General features: G+C 37.9%; 1 protein-coding gene across 1 annotated transcript in view; it reads right to left on the reverse strand.

Annotated features, from left to right (window-relative positions):
• The window catches only part of LOC115424974 (pleckstrin homology domain-containing family H member 3-like), a 37582-nt gene extending 19253 nt beyond the window's left edge, over window positions 1-18329 (reverse strand). Inside the window, exons 1-2 of the mRNA XM_030142401.1 lie at window positions 17677-18329; window positions 13093-13148 (exon numbers count right to left, since the gene is read on the reverse strand). Of these exons, the coding sequence (XP_029998261.1) occupies window positions 13093-13148; window positions 17677-17811 (191 nt within the window). The 5' untranslated portion in view covers window positions 17812-18329. The remainder of the gene's footprint in view (window positions 1-13092; window positions 13149-17676) is intronic.
• Between the last annotated feature and the right edge of the window lie 2180 nt (window positions 18330-20509).

The following is a 20509-nucleotide window of genomic DNA, read 5'->3' on the forward strand; positions in this document are numbered from 1 at the left end:
AACTGGTTGTAAAGGTAACAAATTAAGAAGGAATTAAAACAGATTGTAGAAATTCACTCAATTTTTGCCAGAATGAATATAAAGATAGCTTTGTAGCACCTGGAGGGTTCAAATTCAAACTTTTTGAACTATTAGGGTCCACAAATACACAAATAAATGTACCGAAGACTAATAAAAGTGAGTTTAGCAAAATATGACCCCTTTAAGTGTCTTTATGCTACATATATATTTTTCTGGTTCTTACTGTAAGTTTTTAAATCTGTTATACAAATAGTTTTAATAGATCTGTAGATTCAGGTGAAGAATGGCTAAATGATTCTTGTACGCAACTATCGAAAACTAATCCGTCATTCAGCAAAATAAAAGATGTTTGAGAAAATGCATTTTTGAGAAAACTGCGTTCTATAATTTGAAGCAAACGTTTGAACACTGCTGATGTGGGGCTTTGAATCTCCACAGCTGTCCAGCACCCCTACAACCCCCACCTCCACTGAAGACTCCTGGCCCCCTTATGCTACCGCCCCCGCGTTCCCAGAAGCCCCTGCAGAGGCTGTGACGGTGGGGCCTTCAACGGGCAACTTCCTGTGGAGTGCAGGAAACAATTTGACATGGGGATTAGACAGCACAAAGAATAGAGGGAGCGCACGAATATAGACAGCACCTCCGTTTTGCCCTCGCCTCAAGGATGAAACATCATTCAGATGCAGAGAGGGAGAATCACTTGATTATCACACTGCTGATGCTTGAAATGTGTTGAAAATCAATCTATGATTTCTGCTCCGTGGTTTGGGTCGGGTTTGATTTCAACCCTTTATGTGGTTGTTTTTCTTTTATAACACTCACTTGTTTCTGCTTTAAAATTTAAAAAAATTAAACCTTCATAATTAACCCATAAGGGCCCCGTGTTACTTTTGGGGCACTTCCCAAATGAATTTTTCTCTGTATTTAACCTTTTTTCTGTGAATTATCACCATTTATTGTAATTTTAACTTCTGTAGTTTGTGTTTTATCAGTGAAAATCAGGAGTTTTCCTCCATTTAATTCATTAATCATGTTTATGTTCATAAAAGCTCAGAGTAAAGTTGAGGGTTATATCAAAAATAGACAAAACTGAACAAAAAAGTGACTTTTTCAGGAAAATATATCATTAACTGAACATTGACCAAGTGTCTCCATTAGGTATGTAACGATTACCGGTATAACGATAAGCCGTGGTAAAATTGCAGACGGTTAGTATTACCGTTTAAATTCTAATTATCATGATAACCGTGTTTGATTACCGCACTTTTAGGGGAAAAAACCCTATGTAAAGATCTGCTTTTATGTCAAATATTTGAGTATAGTTTAAATTGATTACAATTTTAATTTTATATTCCTAATATTTGGAACCAATATTCACTTTTAAAGTCTTTGAAAAGATTCGTTAAGCATCTTTGTGTTATTTATGCAATAAATTATATACATTTTTCAAATTGGATTTTATATTTTTTTTGTGTTTTTTGTCCTTTTATGATTTTATAGTAGGTTAAAGTGAAAAAAACAATAGATGATATAGATGAAGTTGTGCTGAAAAAAAAAAAAAGATCCCAAACATGGATATAGTAAACATTTGTTTATATAGTACATAAAGGCAAAATCAAAAGTACTGAAAAACAGCCAAAACAGGCTCAGCCCACTGAGGGTTAATATTTGAATGTTTCTGCCAACAGAAAGTACATTGTGGCAATTATTTTATTTGTTTGTTTTTTTTTCAAAATACAACTTGGTTAAATTATTTCAGTGTGTATAAGTACTTTTTGAATATTTTGAGCACAATTTCAACAATACCGCGATAATAATGATAACCGTGATAATTTCGGTCACAATAACCATGATATGAAATTTTCATATTGTCACATCCCTAGTCTCCATCCACTGTCACTGATCCAACTCTATGGGTTTTACATGTGAATCAATGTTGTAGAAGATGACAGTGTTTCCACGTTCACTATGGAGCCTCTGAATGTCCACATAGGTCATATCTGATGACCATGAAAAGATGACAAACTGCATTTCACACCAATTATTTCCATGTATTGATAAGATTAGTGGATCAACAGGGATTAACCCTTTCATGCACGAATTATGAGAACCTTAATCAAATTTTTTTCCTGAGTGTTTTTATTCCTCTTTACGCATGAAAAAAACAATGCGATTGAAAAATTTCTTCTGAAAAAAAATAAAAACAAAAATAAAAAAATAAAAATAATTCAAAAAATTCAAAAATACATAAAAAAAGTAATAATAATGAAAAACAAAAATTCTTATGAACCTATTTTTCATTAAGTTGCAAAAATGTCCACTCAGCTGGACACCACACGTTTAATTTTTGATGCACAGAAACATGAATTTAGTGATGGGGAGATCTATGGGGAGGGCTTGTGATTCTGGGGGTTTATGCTCAGGAGAGATCTACATAATGTTACCAATTCATGTCAGAAAAGATATGTAGTGTCTTAAAACTTTAATAAAGATATGTGTAAAAAAAAAAAAAAAAAAAAAAAAGAACAACAAAATCCATGAATATACAAGAGAACAGCTAAAGAATAGCTGTCCACAGTAGTGACCAGTATGCATGAAAGGGTTAAACCATTTACATCAGTAGATGTTTGGGTCTTTATGGGTTAACTGTGCACAGCAAAGGTCGACTCTTCCCATCAATTGCAAAAAAAACCCCAAAAACTATTAGCTTCCCTATAAAGAAACAGAGCAGGAAGCTGTGGGAGTAAGAATCAGAAAAAAGATATATCAGTTAAGAGAGGAAGTAAAACCTATAGACTGAGTTACTATATGGTATATGACTGAGGGGAACCTGGGAGACAAGACTTGTGTGAGTTGTTCATTATTCACCTTTTCATCACTTGAAGTCACCACTTTGTGTGTGCCCTACTTTCTCAGTTTCGCACAAACAATTTCACTTCTAATTTCTAGACGTGGATAATGTTATTACTGTGTTTTGGCACGCGGTTCAGCCCCGAGGGGATTACAAGCAGCAAAGTGGAAAAACTGAAAAAGAGCAAAATATAGAAGAGAAAAGACACTCCAAAATATATCGAAGAGAAAGGCCACTCCAAAATATATGTAAACAATGGAAGACAAAAGAAGAATAATGGTACTTGAAAAACAACTGGGGCTGTCATGATATTGAAATTTCAGTTGATGATTCTAATAACAGCTTAATTATGCACATACACATTTTCCATAGAATTCTGAACGATGAATTTTTTTAGTGATTTAGTGATTTATTCCGAACATGCAATGAAATTCAACATATATGCACCCGCAAAACATACACAACAATACCAATATCAAGAATAATAACGATCTTAGTCAGAAGAAAAGCACAATAATTCCATTTACATGCCCGAAAACGATGAATTTTATTCATTTATGGCTTTTATTGTTAATAAAATGGGCAGATGTGACATGATGACATGACTCCAATATAAAAAGCCTATTAGTGAATTACTGGATGAAGATACAACATCACAAGAAACCAATGCAATGTTAGTTCTCCACAGAACTATGACGAACGAGAATGGGGAAAAACAAGATGGTATCTATAAAAGTGTACCAGTCAAATAATGGAAAACAATGTGGAAATAATGATAAAATACATTATCCGACCACCTAGATTTGACTAAGCAAATTGGTGAGATCATTCCATTGGATAATTACTGCAGTGATGAATATATTTCCACTGGTGGCAAGTTCTTTATCAAACTGAAGATTAGAAGCTACTCATTGCATCACTTAGGGTTAGAGAGCATAAAAATTGGACTGTGTTTAAATGGAAAAAAGTTATGTGGTCTGATGAGTCTAGATTGAACCTGTCCTAGAGTGATAGGCACTTCAGGGTGAGAAGAGAGGCAGATGAAGTGATTACCCATCATGCCTAGAGCCTACAGTACAAGTCTGTGTGGGCAGTGTTATGATCTTGGGTTGCTTAGGTCTGAACCTCAATGGATTTTAATTTCCTGACGGCACAGGCATGTAACATAAGACATCATTTCACTCCTGGATCGGCCACAACAAAGTCCAGACCTAAGCCCATTGAGAATCTACACAGAAATAAGTGTTCTAATTATTGTGACTTTACATAAGCATCGAGTAGCACATGATGTTGATGTGTCGCATAATCAAATCAAAAGGTGGTTAAACATGACCACAAAAAATGGATGCAAGCATGCTGTTATTTGGTCATTTGGCAGAGTAGTAAATAATGATATGTGAATTAATTTCTGTACTGTGTGACGCCTGTGGTTCAGATTTAATAACATGTATGATGTTGAAATGAAAATACGAGGAGGACTTCATAAATGTTGGCTTGGTCTCAATGTATTGTATATGAGGAGATGCTCAATATTTAACAAATCAACAGCCATTTCCAAATGATAAATTGTCAATATGGGTAAAGTCAAAAGTTGTTCTGGACAAAAAGTGAAAAAGTATGAAAAGTAAGTCAGCCGAGTCTTTGTCACGTCTGTTTTGTGTGACTGGCATCTTGCTAGCTAACATCACTTGTCTGTGTCAGGAGCCATTACAAACATTATTTTTTTTAGCTGCAACTAACATTCTGATATTTCTGTCCCTGACTCTAGAAAATGCATTTATTTCATATTATTTTGACAGTGGAATAAAACAGTAAAAAAAAAAATAGGACCAAGGATCCTGTAGTCCAATGGCATATTTAAAGACATTAATTGATATTCGTTCTATTGCCAATAGTAATTATATCAATATCTTCAACTATTTTGAAGTTGTAGCACTTTCAAATTTTTCCCATTATAACCCAATTTTTTTTAAAATTTCAAAATCCATAAAAAAAAAAAAAAAAAAATCAAAAATCAATATTTCTCAATTCTTTGAACAAACTTGGTAGACCTTGCCCCAAGGAACCTCTGCTATGAATTTCAATTGACTGTTGACTGCTGACTTTTGAATAAAAAGTTTCTAGAAATCTGGACATAGATGGGTTTGACCGTTCAAGGTCAGTCAAGGTCAAAGGTCATGGCACCAAATGAAACCCCACATGTGACTTCCTATCTATTGCCAATAGTAATTATATCAATATTTTCAACTGTTTTCAAGTTACAGCACTTTGAAATTTGTCCCATTATAAACCAAAGGGAATTTTTAAAATTTAACCCTTTCACACATAGTGGTCATTACAGTGGACAGCTATTCTTCAGCTGTTCTCTTGTATATTCATGAGTTTTGTTGTTTTAGTTCCATATCAGCCAAAACAGTGGACGCTTATGCACCATCACATAATAAACTGCAATTCATACCATTAGTGTGACTTTGCTGTTCTTGATAAACCTGATCTGCAGTAACATGTTTGAGTGTAAATCGGTTGCTTGTTATTGTTATTAGACTGCAATCAACAGTTTTTTTTTTGTTTTTTTTTTTAAAAAGGTTTTTTTTTTAAACAAAAAGGTTTTTTTTTTTTGCATATTTTATCTCCATGAAATGAGCACTGACTAGTATTAGAGTATGCTAAAATGTGAGAAAACATCAGATTAGCACCATTAAAAATGTTTTTATTTCATAGTTTTCACACAGTATATCAGTAAATATATATTTCTTTGCTTCAAAAATTAAACGCATGGTGTCTAGCTGAATGGAACTCAGAAAAAAAAAAAGGTTCATAAGAAAATTTTCAATCACATTGTTTTTTTCATGCCTAAAGAGGAATAAAAACACTCAGGAAAAAAAAAGCTTGATTAAGGTTCTCATAATTCATGCATGAAAGGGTTAAAAAATTCATAAAAAATTCAGAAATCAATGTTTCCCAATTCTCTGAACAAACTTGGTAGACCTTTCCCTAAAGATGTTCCACAATAAATATCAAGTCATTGTGACAGACGGTTGTGGAGAAGAAGATTCTTGAAAGATTGTTTATAGACGACAACTGATAACGAAAAATTTTTGGGTCCGGTAAGCTATTGATGTTATAGCAGTCCATGGTGTATTTTTGTAAGTTTGGGTCACAGAGAAATGCCAAATTTCTCTTGCGGGATTCTTTCAAGATAATTGTTATTATATAATAATTGTGACATGCCTGAACACAGGCCTGGCACACTCCCATCAGTATTGTCATTGTAATTTGTCTCCAGTCATGTTCAGTTGGGTGGAGATTTACCTGGAGTTAAATGATGCCATTGATTCCAAGTATTTCAGTGAGCGATAAACATGTAAGTAGCCCTGCCCTAACTGGTATAACAGCCAACAGGAGAGTCATGAGGTGTCAATCGGTCTGTGCATCCACACCAGTCATAAAGTAAGTCTAATCAGCCAAAGCAAATATGAGACGTATAAAGTCATTATTAACGCCTCTGTAGTCGAGGACATCTGGGGTTTAGCTACTCATACTGTAAATCACTCGAAATTGCCGTTTCAGCTCTGTTTTTCACAGTGCTTTTGTGCAGTTGCCACTCAAAATACCATTTCTAATAAGCATCACAACTGGGAGGCACTTAGTGGTTTTCTTTGATGCTGTCAATAATGTCATTTCACAAATAACCTTCCCATCCCTCACTACAAATAAGACGGTGTATTAAACAGCATGTAGCTAAATTAACAGCCAAATTAAATCTACACTCATAAATAACATGGAGTGCAGTGGGAGGTACTTTATTTCATGTGATTGATTCACTTTACCTGTAGATATTTCCTCTGGTTTGATAAAATTTATACTGAATGGTGATTTTAGAATCCTGTTTATAATTCCAGAATTGAATTGAATAAAACTGACAGTAAGGGCATACTACGCTTGTCTGATGTCATTGCTGCCCAATGGCTGATGTCAGTGTGCACTGATTTGCAACAAAATGGGTTTGATTTTTACGATATAAACAGTTTATACATTGTAATGCCGAACATTTCATTAATTGTGATTAATCACATATTTATCTCTTTTCATATTTGATTACATAATGACATTACCTGTAAATAGATACTCCTCTCCACTGCTTGCAATAACACTGCAACACTCTTGTATGAATAGAATATAATAGAACAGTGCTTTTGTGCAGTTGCCACTTAAAGTACCATTTCTAATAAGCATATCTGGCCTAAACAGTATGCACCATTCCTAAATAATGAAACCCTGCATCACAACTGGGAGGCACTTTGTGGTTTTCTTTGATGCTGTCAATAATGGTGACAAACGTAAATCCATCAAACATGAACAGAACAATGAACAGACTGGTTTTTGACTGTCTGGTGGTAGCCGCTGGAGTGATGAGTAATTGATTTCAGTCTGGAGTCTAATCAAAACGCCGAGACGCTAATTAAAGTTAGAAAACTAGTGTCCTTGCTCTTGGGCTTGGATGACCGCAGTGGAAACAGTGGAGACATGTTTTAGCATACAAACGAGTCCTTGTGGCCACATGAACATGCCCAGTTGCAAAAATGACCCTTGTGTGGACGTGTCACAGAAATATCCGGGGATTTGTTTTATTGATTGAAAGCCCAGTTGGGTCCAAAGAAGCAGTTAAACCAACAACCTCAACCCAGCTGGATTTTTGTTGATGTCCACCTCCATTACAGCTCACATAATGTACACAAATGATAACCATACATCACGTTACCCTTCGTGTACTCCACATCCAAAGTAGAACGTAATCCTCTAGATGTACTGAAGATAAATAAATCTATCCGAGATTAACTTTATTAAAAATACAGCCAGTTATATAGAACTAATAAATAATCACGGCTATTTCGTAGAAATCCATCTCTGGTTCTAGTCCCTATCCCCTCCCCCACAGTGTATGGGGCTGTCTGCAGGGGCCTCTGGCTGGAGCTGGGCTGGTGGGAAAATGGGAATGTGGTGATTAAGACTGGGCCTATATGACCTCCCAGCTAAAAATACGCTGTTTACTCAAGACCACTGCCAAGAAATTCTGGACTAGGCAAAGGGGAGAAGGAAAAAAAGTCATGTTTTGAGAAAGGAGAAGAGGGGGGAATGTGTGTCTCTGGTATCCGTGTGTGACAGGAAGCATGACTTTGTGAGTGATGGAGAGTGTGATCAGCAAAAAAAAAAAAAAAAAAAAAGTGTGAGAGAATTAGACTTTTGGACTTCTGATGATGAAATTGTCAGTGAATTAAAACTTTTTATTTTGTTGACGTTGTAAACAGGGCCAGTTTGTGATGGTTGGATGGTTGACAGACAGGCAGACAGACACTCAGACAAGCAATTACCAGAGGCCCACTTCTAAGCCTTTCACGCAAACACCCATATGTTTTATGTCCACACACACTCACAGATTGCAGCTCGATACACACTGCTCTCTTTCAGTTAGTTATTACCCCCTGGCAGCCCACACCAAAAAATGTCAAGCTTTTGATTGTCAAAATCTGTCAGAGGATAACCCAGGGAGCAGACAGAACAAACGCTGACAAGGTAACATTAAAAAAGTCCTCAAGTGTCTACTTTTCATTTGGTACACTTTGTCCTCTGTTCTGCTGTAGCTATGAGAGTGAGGAAAGCGGGGATGAGAAAATAGTGATGATGTAAGACAGATTTGAGTGTGAGCACAGCAGGAGGGAGCAAGCTGCTTGGCACTCGGAGGTGTCTGAGAGGAATACAGCGGAGACCTGACGCTGCCTGCAGATGGTCCATCAGAAACCATGTTCAATCTGCCTGCTACAGAACTCTGCAAACATACCACAAGTCTACTGCAGAAATTCTGACATAGACAAAGCCAATATAAACACTGAAAAACTTTGTTCTCATGGTTTCATGATCAGTATCTGCTGTGAGTCAGCTTAAAATGTTACTCCATTTCCGACATGAGTGTTTGCGTAATTAACTAAATAGAAGTTACAAAAAATAAGATGTTGCAAAAAAAAAAAAAAAAAAAGTCTAACAAAATAACAAATAGATGATAATGGGACCAAATGATCTGGCCAACCAGATGATGGGTTTTCCTCTATTTTACTCTACTTTTGGCAGTTTACACTGTGTGTGTTGTTGTTATCCTAGAAGAGCAGCATTTTTGTGTCATTTTGGACCTTATTATCGCAATAGTTCTGCAATATTTAGATGAAGTCAACACGAGTCTACAGTTTTCCAGACTCTTTGTATATGTGCAACGCTGCAGAGTTTCCATCAATTAATCAGAGTGTGGCCTAAGTTTTCCAACTGCAGTCTAACTGTTTTTATACACTAATTTAATTTGAAACCATCCATATAAATCAGAGCTAACTTTGGACTACACCCTATCACTTTAAAGTTGACAGACATTAAATTATTGTTATAAACAGAAAAAATAACTAGCCATGCGACCTGTGTTAGAAACATTAACAGTACAAACCTATATATTCGTACCATTCCAATGTGTAAAATATAGTTATCACACTGGGAAATTGACCATTTAAAATGAATGTTGGCTGAGTGGAGAAGTATTGACAGCGTTGTGTTACTGTCATAGAAAAAAATGAGACAAATATAAAACAGCAAAGAAAAAAGGTACAAATAAGCACAGCATTAGAACAAACAAAATAACAAAATGCCATAAGACAAATGTCAATAAAATAAGTAAATAGTTTTTGATGAAGGCCTGTCTTCAGTCATTAAGCCTGAATGACAAATCATGTTGGTTGCACAGTATTAGAAGAAAAAGCTTTATTGTCATCATATTAACACAAGGCATTAGCATGACGAAATTCAAGGTGCTCTTCAGGTCAGTGCAAGTCGAGCTTAAAGGTGCAGGAGACTTTCATGACCAATTTCTCATCAAATCTGTAAAACCTCAGTCATATCCTCAGTATCACGAATCTGTAAGTCTTTCTGAGATTACTCACCTGAATCTCTTGCCTTACAGTGAACAATTTCGAAGTGCCATCCACCATAAACAAACCATGTGTTTACAAACAGAGCCAGGAGGTAACTTGGGCATCTTCGGAATTTTGTCAGAATGTGTGGAAAGGGAGGTTCCGCAGCCACCTGACAGCGGCAGCGCAACCATATGATATTATATGGATGAAACAAACACGACACGGAAGCGGCTGAAACGCGGAAACGGCTGGAGGAATATGCATAGAGGGAAGGGAGCTCCTGCCGTTTCTGCGTCATGTCAGTTCCAGCTGCCGCTGTCAGGCGGCTGCGCAAACCTTCGCTTCCCACAATGCACGTCGCGACAAAAATCCGAAGATGCCCGAGTTACCTCCCAGCTCTGATTGTAAACACATGGTTTGTTTATGGTGGATGGCACTTCGAAATTATTCACTGTAATACAAGAGATTCTGGTGGGTAATCACAGAAAGACTTACAGATTCACGATACTTAGGCTATGACTGAGGTTTTACAGATTTGATGAAAAAATGGTCACGAAAGTCTCCCGCACCTTTAACATAAAAACATATACTATATGGAAAAAATAAAGGCAAGTAAGACAATAAAATTACCTAAGACAAAATAAAAGTAGCTAGACAATAAAAACATACACCTATTAACATTATCCTCAGTCTCAGACAAAAGATAAATCCTCTAAATCAGGGGTCATCAACCCCGGTCCTTGAGATCTACTATCCTGCATGTTTTAGATGTTTCCCTGTTCCAACATACCTGACGGTCGTTATCAAGCTTCTGCAGACCTTAATGATAGGCTTATCATTTGAATCAGGTGTGTTGGAAGAGGGATACATCTAAAACATGCAGGACTGTAGATCTGGAGGACCAGGATTGGTGACCCTCACTCTAAATTCATCCCCACTTGATCCGGGCCATTATTCACACAGTCAGACTAATGCCTCTTCTGGACAGTTCAGTTCAGCTCAATACATACACAAAGCAAAAAGATGGACGATAAATGGCCATAGATTCCAATAGTCTATCTTTCATCTTTTCCTACATTCAGCTGAACATCAGGGTGTGTCCACTCATTGACCAGGTAATGACCAAATCCCACACTCTCTAATTTCTGCACGCTTGTGATGATTACAACCAGATTCCTAACACACTCCCTCCAAAACTAGTGGTTAATTATGCCATGTGGCTTGACGCCACCTCTACTACACTGTAAAAGTGACACACACACCCCGCACCACGCCTCTTCTGGGACTGCTGGTGAGGTAGGACTGAGTCACCATGTACAGTTAGCCAGCGTCCCTTCTTGCTTATTCCAGTTGTTCTTTCCTAAAACCTCAAGAGACTGCATGATCGGCATCATTAAAGCTAAATCTCTCAACTTCTGCTACCCTTCTTGCTTTCCGGGGTAGCTCTATAGTTGCTGTGGGAGGTTCGTAACCCTCTTCTATTCATCTGTTGTATATGATTGCCCTACAGGTCGAGCTCTGTGAGTCATGCCTGTGAGTCGACAGATGTACAGTAGAGATGGTGGAAGAGGGAAGGAGGGGTGGGGATGTGATAAGGGCATGATGCCAGAGATACAGTGGAACAGAGTCTGATGGCATCACTGTCTGAGATCACAGTCCTGCACTAATCGTCTGGATAAAACGCTCCATGAATCATGCCTTTTCATTGTCACCAGCATCCACTTGTCAGCCACATGACTACTTGGATTGCATTGTGGGGACACATAGTAGTTTATTGTATCCAGCAGTTTTTAGTGAACAGTCATCAAAAGCGTTATCCCCGCCTCACAGCTATGAATGCCGACTATCATTTAGGTTGACAAGTGGCATATTGGTCAAACTAGTATCTAGTGTGACTGTGAATGGAAGAGATCATTCATGAACCCTTAAAGACCTAGAAGTATTTTTATTGCGATTTCCAAATGAATTTTCCTCTAAACTTAGCCTTTTCTATGTGATTTATCACCATTCATTCTAAGATGATCCTCTGTATTTCACACTTTTCAAAGAAAAATCAGGCATTTTCCTCCGTTTCATTTACTGACTATGCAGATGCTCGTAAAAGTTGACTGCAAATTCTAAGGGTATTATACCAAAACAGAGAAAACTGAAGAAAAAGTTCATTTTTTTTTAGAAATCATATCATTAACTGAACATAAAACAAGTGTCTAAACCCACGGTCATTCTTCAAACTACATGGGTTTTACTAATGAATCAACGTAGAAAATGACAGTGTTTTCTTAATTATTTAAATGTATTGATAGATGTACTGATGTATTGATCAGTAGATGCTTTTGGTCACTGGTGGCTGTTTAGGAGGGGTCAAAGAAGTATTCACGTCCTTGGTGTAAGTGATAATATCACAGAATGAAATACACCACTACATGAAAAACTACTGAATTGAAAACTTTACTACAGAGTACAGCAACAAAATGTACTTGGAGCTGTATTAAAATAAAAAAGAATGGTTTGGATTGATCATGAGATTATTATGAATGCATGTTTTAAGCACAAAATAAACCGCTTCATATACAGAGATGCCAAAATCATGGGAGAGAAAACAAGAAAACACAAGTTCTGATACACAAATCTGTTTTCAGTTTTTGTGCTTCTTTAATCATCGATTTTTGGTGTAATTGTGGATGATTTATGCGAGAAGTTTAAGGGGAAAATCACACGGCACTGGACACTGCTATTTGGAAATCAGCAGGGACCAAAGAGATTAGAAAACACTGCTTTAATCTTTTAAAATTTACTGTATTTTCAATTTGATATAATATCTACTATGTCAAATCTACTTCTTAAAAGTAACTTAGAACTTGTGCAAATATAATGGATGAAAAAGATGTGTTGGAGAGGAAGAAAAAAAACAAACACATTACATACATTCAATTAGTATTTAAGTAACGCACTTAAGTAAAAGTAGGAGGTTATATTCAGTTACTGTCAACAGACATGTGAGAGGTTGCATGCAGACACGTGAGTCTGCATGGGGACATGAGGTTAAGCATTACATGTGTCACAGGTAAGCACATGAGAGTCCCATTAGATAATATAACCTGGAGAGGAAGTGAAAAATAAAGTGCTTGGCCTGTACTTACACATGTGGGTACCAGTGGATAAATACAGAAATCCCCAACACTCAGAGGAAGTATATAAGCAAAAGAAGGAACTAGTACTTCCTGAAATATGAAGGAGGGAAAAAAAAAAAAATCTGTTTCTCTTTCTTACCCGTTTGTTCCATTGGCTGTTCGTGTTGGTTGAGAAACAGTCACCTCGGTTGGACTCTGTCAACGAAAGAGAGAGAATATATTAAATATATGATAATGTAACAAAAACATGAGTCTATCTTTAGAAGTAGTCCACAGGTGTGAGTGATCCCTCAATGGTTTGCCTTCAGTGGCCGTGTTACAGTACAGCATGCGGCTGTTTCTGGAAGTCTCAGTACATAGCTGCTCTGTTTCTGTAATGCTTGGCTTTAACTTGCAAGGGGTAAGCTGGTGGGGAGAAATATGGCATGCAAAACAGGCACATTTAATATAGGAGTGTGGAACAGAGGGATCTTTTGTGCTGTGTGAACCCCAACCAACAAACCCTAAAATGCTTTTATTCAGACCAGTCACTTCTCTGAAAAGGTTGTTGACCTAAAAACGCTACCCTAGTCTTTGATATCACATTTCCATCTCCCATCAATAGATCTCTTCTACTTACATGTTTATATCATCATAAAGGATCTTCCACTTGCAAACTTTACAAGTGAAAAAATTAACTTTTCATACCAGGTTTTTCCTGTTAAGTAGGTCTCCTGAGATGTGGTTTCCTTTCACAGCACTTGGGTCTCTAGATTCCTAACTTGACCTTGGAAAACCCCATCAGACATCAGAGCTTGGCCATGTGCAATTTGGGCTGATTCCCTGGTGTGCAGGGCAGCAATGTATGTCCCAGTGGCCTGACTTGTTGTCTCTACAAGCCACAGCCTTGAGCCAGCTCCTGTGGCGGCCTTAGCCCAGCACAGGGGTGTTGGTCTACCTGAAACACTATCCAGGTCAGCTCTGGGCCCATCACAGTTCACACACCACACTTTACTACTGGGCAAACTAGTCTAAGTATAGCCTTCGCCCTGCAAAAACAGTTTAGCACTTCTCTTTAGATGGCTCAAAAATAGAAAGAAAGAAAAAGAAAACATGAACTGCAATTCTATGGGCTAGTATAGAATCTGTTAAATCTGAAAGGTGGCAGACTCAAGAAAATGATGAGGCAACGATGAGGGTTCACATTATAAGCTTTGATTAATGTTTAGCCAACGGAGATGTACAGTAAATATGAAACCAGAGAGGTAAGAAAAACTGAACAGTGTCAAAAGGTGATTTGTGAATGGAGGAGTGTGTACAGTAATTTCCTACCCATGTCATGTTAGCCATGAATGATTTAGCCAAGCCAACAGCCCCAGAGAAGAAAATTCAGACTGACAGCCATGACTGAAAATGACAAATCAATACTAATCACATCACGGACTGAGGAAGCTATTCCACTGCATAAGCTAATCAAAGCATCAATAAACTACTGGATCAGGTAGATGAAGTTAGAATATTTTGGGTAATTCTCCACAAAATGCAACAATTCATGAAAAAATAGCTTTCCAATGGAGTTAATGGGCTGTGGGATGAGGAACAAGGATAGCGTGCGATGGAGAGGCCTGGCAAGAACTCAGCCTTTGGACGGGCAGGGGATGAATCACTCCAGACTAGAGCAGAGCAGGGAAAGAGGGAAAGATGCCGTGATGTGTTCATTCCGTGGCTGACTTCCGTTCTCGATTTCCCCCCGTCTACTCACTCTCTCTCTTTCTCCCTTCAGCTCTCCTGGGAGGCTGAGTAACCAGGAGGAAATGCTTGGGCTTAGCCAGTGTCGGCCTGAAGACCAGATGTGTGGCCTGGAGGTGGTGAGGCAGAGACGCAACGGAAACCAAATATAAACCAGTGTACCATGACACCTCTGAAGACAGAGGGCAGCAGTGACGGTTAATGGGACCCGCTCCCAGCATTGCCAGACTGTGCCCGTTTGTTCCACGTAACAGGATGCACTGCGGTACTCCAGTCCACACTTACAACTGCCTGAGCCTTAATAATCTGCGCCGGTAATTTAGCAATAAACGTGAGTGCACATTGCATAAAACCTGAATAAAGTTTCAGTGGAAACATGGAAAGAAGAGAGAATGACGGATGTCCTGTCCTAAAATTACTGCCTTGCTGTCCCGACACTGGAGGCATTCAGCTCAGTGTGACTGTTTGGGCAGCTGCTGGAAAGCAGCTTCTTTGAATGAGGACTGTAAACATCCAGGGAAAGGGCTCTGACATGGCCCTGTGCACTTAAGGGCCAAGCCTACACAAGCGTCAGCACTGACTCATGATTCCAACCTCAGTGAGAAAAGTCCTGGCAGAGAACAGTGTGTCGACTTTGGTACTGTGGATACTACAGATCGTGGCATCCTCTGGCAGCATGTTGGAAAACGATGCTGGAGATTGTGGTGAGGGTTTTGGATGGTTTAAGTAAGGGAGACTCCACCAGAGCTGTGGGTTACTGTGGTCATAGCCAGGGGTTGGACATAGGCCTCCTAAATAGAGTATTTCAGTATTATGAAGCCAAAGAGAGAAGCACATACACCCAGGGAGGTCTGACTGCTGTCTGAAAATGTGGCTCGTGAAAAACTGGATTAAATGATGCTCTCGAGATGGAACGTCACCCTGGGGGGCTTTCCCTGGAAATCATTGTAGACTATCCACAACCATCTACCCCACCCCCTCCATTGACACCAGTAAAGCCAAACAACATCAGTTAGGTCTGTGTGTACTGAGGGGAGGGGTTGTGGGGAGCATAACAAATGGTGATGGTGAAGAGTGGGTCAGCTGATGTTATTGGCTTACAATAATTCAGCTATGGTCTTAATTACTGGCTCAGTATGAACTATTGACACAGACTTACAATACCCACCATTAACAAGTCACAGAGTTCAGGAGTATTTGTGGAAAGGTATTGATTACTTATGTGGATTGGCAACAGATAATGAATAATCAATAGGTTCATATACAGATCAACTATGTACAAAGAAAGAGGGCCCATCCAAAACAGCCGTTTACTGAATTTTGCCACTACACAAACCATTGTCAATTGCATTAGTGAATAAAATGGTTGTTCACTTTAAGAAGTAATCAGATATACTAAACAGACCAAACCACATGACAGATTAAGACAAAGTGTTCCTGAAAAGGAAATATATCAGACAGATTAATAGAGGCTTATTTATATCTTTATAGCTCTGTGCAACTCAGATCGTATTAATGAATATTTACGAGCAAGAATGCAATAAAACCCAAGACTATAATCAATGATGGCGACACCACTGTAAAAGAGAAACAAAAGGCATTATGAGTTACATATTAGTCCTTTTTTGCACTGTCATACTTAAGAGGCAGATTTGATGAGTTAAACTTTCTTATGAGCATTACTATAGTACAACAGTTGTTAAAATCATCAGACTCCTGCTTTATCCAACATACTGTAAGACTTTAGAGTCCATAGGTAGGCCTTGATCCAGGTCATCTCACAAGCCACATCATTCTCCAAACAACACATTCACAACTTAATAAACCAATGCTGAACACAAGCCATCCACAGGGACATGGTTCAGTAATCCAGTACAGTTACAGGAAAAGGAGCTCTCTGTGTCCTGCTTTAAAAGTCCATCAGACATCTCCTTGGGGACATCTAGGCATGAGCTTGTATTGATTAAAGACATGAAGCACAGTTGGTTTCTCTGGCCACTGATGACCATGCAGATGGCACATTATGACCCAGACAGGGTTGTTTGCAGAGAAGAAGTGTGCTCCACACCAACACCTCTCTACATGTCCCCGAGCAACAGATGTTGCTCTTATCTAGCTGATGTTGTTGGACGTCTGTTGAGGCAATAACTGTGTAAAACTTATCTGGTCCCAACGTTTTCATGCAAATTGCTATATGATATTGCACTGGTTGGTTGTAAACACACCAAGCAAGCTATGCAAGTGGCAGCTCCAGAACTACTGGCAGTAGATTATGACTTTTATTTATATTTAGCATCTCAAGAGTACTGAGGTTTTATCTGTCTTGAGGGTAAAAAATTTCAAGAGAGGGAATCTGAGGTAAAAAACGACGATGGAAAGACCTGATAAAAATTTAAAGGCGGACTGTACATAAAGAGCTGTATGTTAGGTCATACAGAAAGAGCCTACCTCAATTCAAGGCAACAATGCCCCCTCACAAGTGGGTGGACAATGCTGAACTCTCTGTGCCTGATCAGATGACTAACATTACAGAGAAGACAAGGCCGCAGTCTTATTTACAATTGAGCGGACGAAGGCCAAACACACAGGATCAGTTCAGCACACTGGGTTTTACAGCTTGCATCACAGTGTGTGTGGGATTGCTCAATGTTTCCCAAGCTTCTAAAGACCATGCAAACCTACACGTCAAACTTAACAACAATAGTAACACACACACACACAAAATGCCCTGCATCTGATGGAGCAAAAGGTGAACTCAGCAACTCTGTACTGTCAAATATTGGCAACACTATGAAGACAGGATGCATTTCTGGCATTGAAGCTCAAAGTCATACTTGACTGTTGGCTCAAAAATATGCATCTGTAAGAGTTCTCACAGTCAACACACATTATTTTTTTTTTTTTTTTTTACATTCTGTGAAATTATGCCATGAAATTTGCACATAATGCATGCATGCACAGCAGTTGTTGTATAGTGCAGGTGGTGAGTTTTTACCCGTCCATTGGGAGTCAAGTCCTCCTTATTGCGCAATTCAAAAGACTCTTCCTCCTCTTTCTCCCCATATTCCCGTCTGAGCAAACTGAAGCCCTGCCTGCAGCACAGAAACCAGCAAACCCCTTGCAAAGGCATTCAAATGAGGTTAAGTGTGTCGTCTTCTGCTATCCAGGTCGGTGAACTCAACACTCTCGGTGTTGTCTCGGCCGCAAGTAACTCCAGGAGCTGCGTAAGAGCGCACAGGAGAGCCTCTCCATAGATGTCGAGCGAGGAGGATGAAGGGAAGCATAAGCTCACTGTCTCCTTTCTGTCACAGAAAATGTGAGAAGGGGTTGTCTAACTATACATGACAGCAATCATACTCCAAAAAAAACCGAGTGGTTTAAGAGAAAAAGAAAAAAAAAAAAAAGAAAAAAAAAAAAACAAGCTCTCTTCCAGATCTCCAGTTGTTGCGCTCCGGACACCTTACTGTGCCTGTTTGGGAAACTTCACCAATATTAAGTCAAACAAAAACAAAAACGCATAGCTTCCAAAACTGTTTCTCTAAAGTGAAAACAGCACAAGTGTTGCTGTTAGTAGTTTATAAACACATCTGGTAAATAACGCAGATTGTAGTTCTGTGTAGGTCTGTCTATCTGTCTGACTTTCTGAGTTTGAACAAAAGCGTGCTGCAGCTGGGACAGGATAGTGTGTGCGGAGTCGCAACGCCCACACGTTACGCATAAAGATTTTGATTGGCTGGATGCAGACACTCCCCGGAATGACACGCCCATAACATACATCCCTCCTCACTGACAGTGCATCACATGCCCTTTGAGATGATAGTAATTAAATCATCCATATCAGCATGATGTCCCGCAGCACTGCTATAACGACTGTCTGCAGCGCATTTAAAAAATCCCCTATGTCTGTAGTATCTATACATGGACTTGTGTTATATTCAGAGGTTATGTTTGGTTGGTGGTTTTATTGTGCTGTAAATTAACTGAAATGGCCCCAAGCAACATAGCACATTTTCAGATTGCATAATGAATACATACACAATTGATTCACCTATAGCACAGGTGTCAAACATACGGCCAAATCCGGCTCGCCAAAGGGTCCAGTCCGGCTCTTGGAATGAATTTGTGAAATGCAAAAATTACACAAAGATATTAACAATCATTTTAGTTCAGGTTCCACATTCAGACCAATTCAATCTCAAGTGGGTCAAAATAACTTATAAATACTCACAACTCCATTTTTTTTGGTCTTTGTAAATGTAAACGTTTTCATGTATTTACACTAAAACAAAGTATAATATTACAAAAATATCTGAATAACCTGAATAAATATGAACAACATGAAATGTCCTAAGAGAAGTACATGCAATTTTAACAGAATTCCACCTGTTACTAAATGTTTTGTGTATTTGTAGAGCCACTGTGATCTGTAAGTTATAATGTACATGTGGAAATGATAAACTTAAGCATTATACTGTTAAAATTACACATTTTTTCCCCCAGTTTGTTCATATTATTCACATTGTTTGAAAGGATATTTTGCAGATGCAAACATTTTCATAATGTAATTTTACTTTTTTCACTCTAAAACATAGAGAAAAGTTAGGAATTGACATTATTTATATACTATTATATTATAGTTTTACTGGTTCGGCCCACTTCAGATCAAATTTAGCTGAATGTGGCCCCTGAACTTAAATGAGTTTGACACCCCTGACCTATAGGATTTATAATAAAAGTCCTTAATTATGTTGTTTTCAGGTTTAATTCCCATTTATCTGATTATTAATGCAGCTAAACAAACCTAAAATCACCACAAATTTGACCGTAGCACTCTAGTTTGAGATGATAGTAATTAAATCATCCATATCAGCATGATGTCCCGCAGCACTGCTATAACAACTGTCTGCAGTGCATTAAAAAATCCCCTATGTCTGTATTATCTATACATGGACTTGTGTTATATTCAGAGGTTATGTTTGGTTGGTGGTTTTACTGTGCTGTAAATTAACTGAAATGGCCCCAAGCAACATAGCACACTTTCAGATTACATAATGAATATATACACAATTGATTCACCAATAGGATATATAACAAAAAAAGCCTTGTTTTGTTATGTTGTTTTCAGGTTTAATTCCCATTTATCTGATTATTAATACAGATAAACAAACCTAAAATCACTGGTAACACTTTATAATAAGTACACACTTTGAAGCATTAGTTAAGCATCAACAAATACTGAATTCATCACTTATAAAGCATATTTCTAACATGAATACTTATTAATATATGGTTTACAAGCACAGTTATAAATGTTTTACTCATCATTAATAAGAACATTAGTTAAGCATTAATAAATACTAAATTCATCATTTATAAAGTATATTTCTGACATGAATACTCATTAATATGTGGTTTATAAGCACAGTTATACTGTTTTACTCATCATTGATAAGCTCATCTACAATATTCTTAATGATTGTATTTTCAATCTTTATAAATCATGGATTCAGCATTTAAAAATGTAGTATTGCATCACTTACAAACCAGTTATGATGTGCATTTATGCTCGCACATACACAATTCAGACATGTACTAATGGTTAGTGAATGTTAGTGGTTATTTTATACTAACTCACACATTTCTTTTCCAGTAGATGTCTTATAAACAGTTATTAATACAAGAATTCATTATTTCAGGTAGTTATAAAGCACTTACTACTCATTAATTAAGTCCATGGTTTGAGCTCATCTAAAGTGTGCACTATCTATGCCATCTAAAGCATTTACAAATGAGATTTAAAGGTTGGCAATGCCTAAAGATTCACAAAA

Source organism: Sphaeramia orbicularis, chromosome 8 (genome assembly GCF_902148855.1).
Source record: "Sphaeramia orbicularis chromosome 8, fSphaOr1.1, whole genome shotgun sequence".
Classification (NCBI taxonomy): Eukaryota; Metazoa; Chordata; class Actinopteri; order Kurtiformes; family Apogonidae; genus Sphaeramia; species Sphaeramia orbicularis.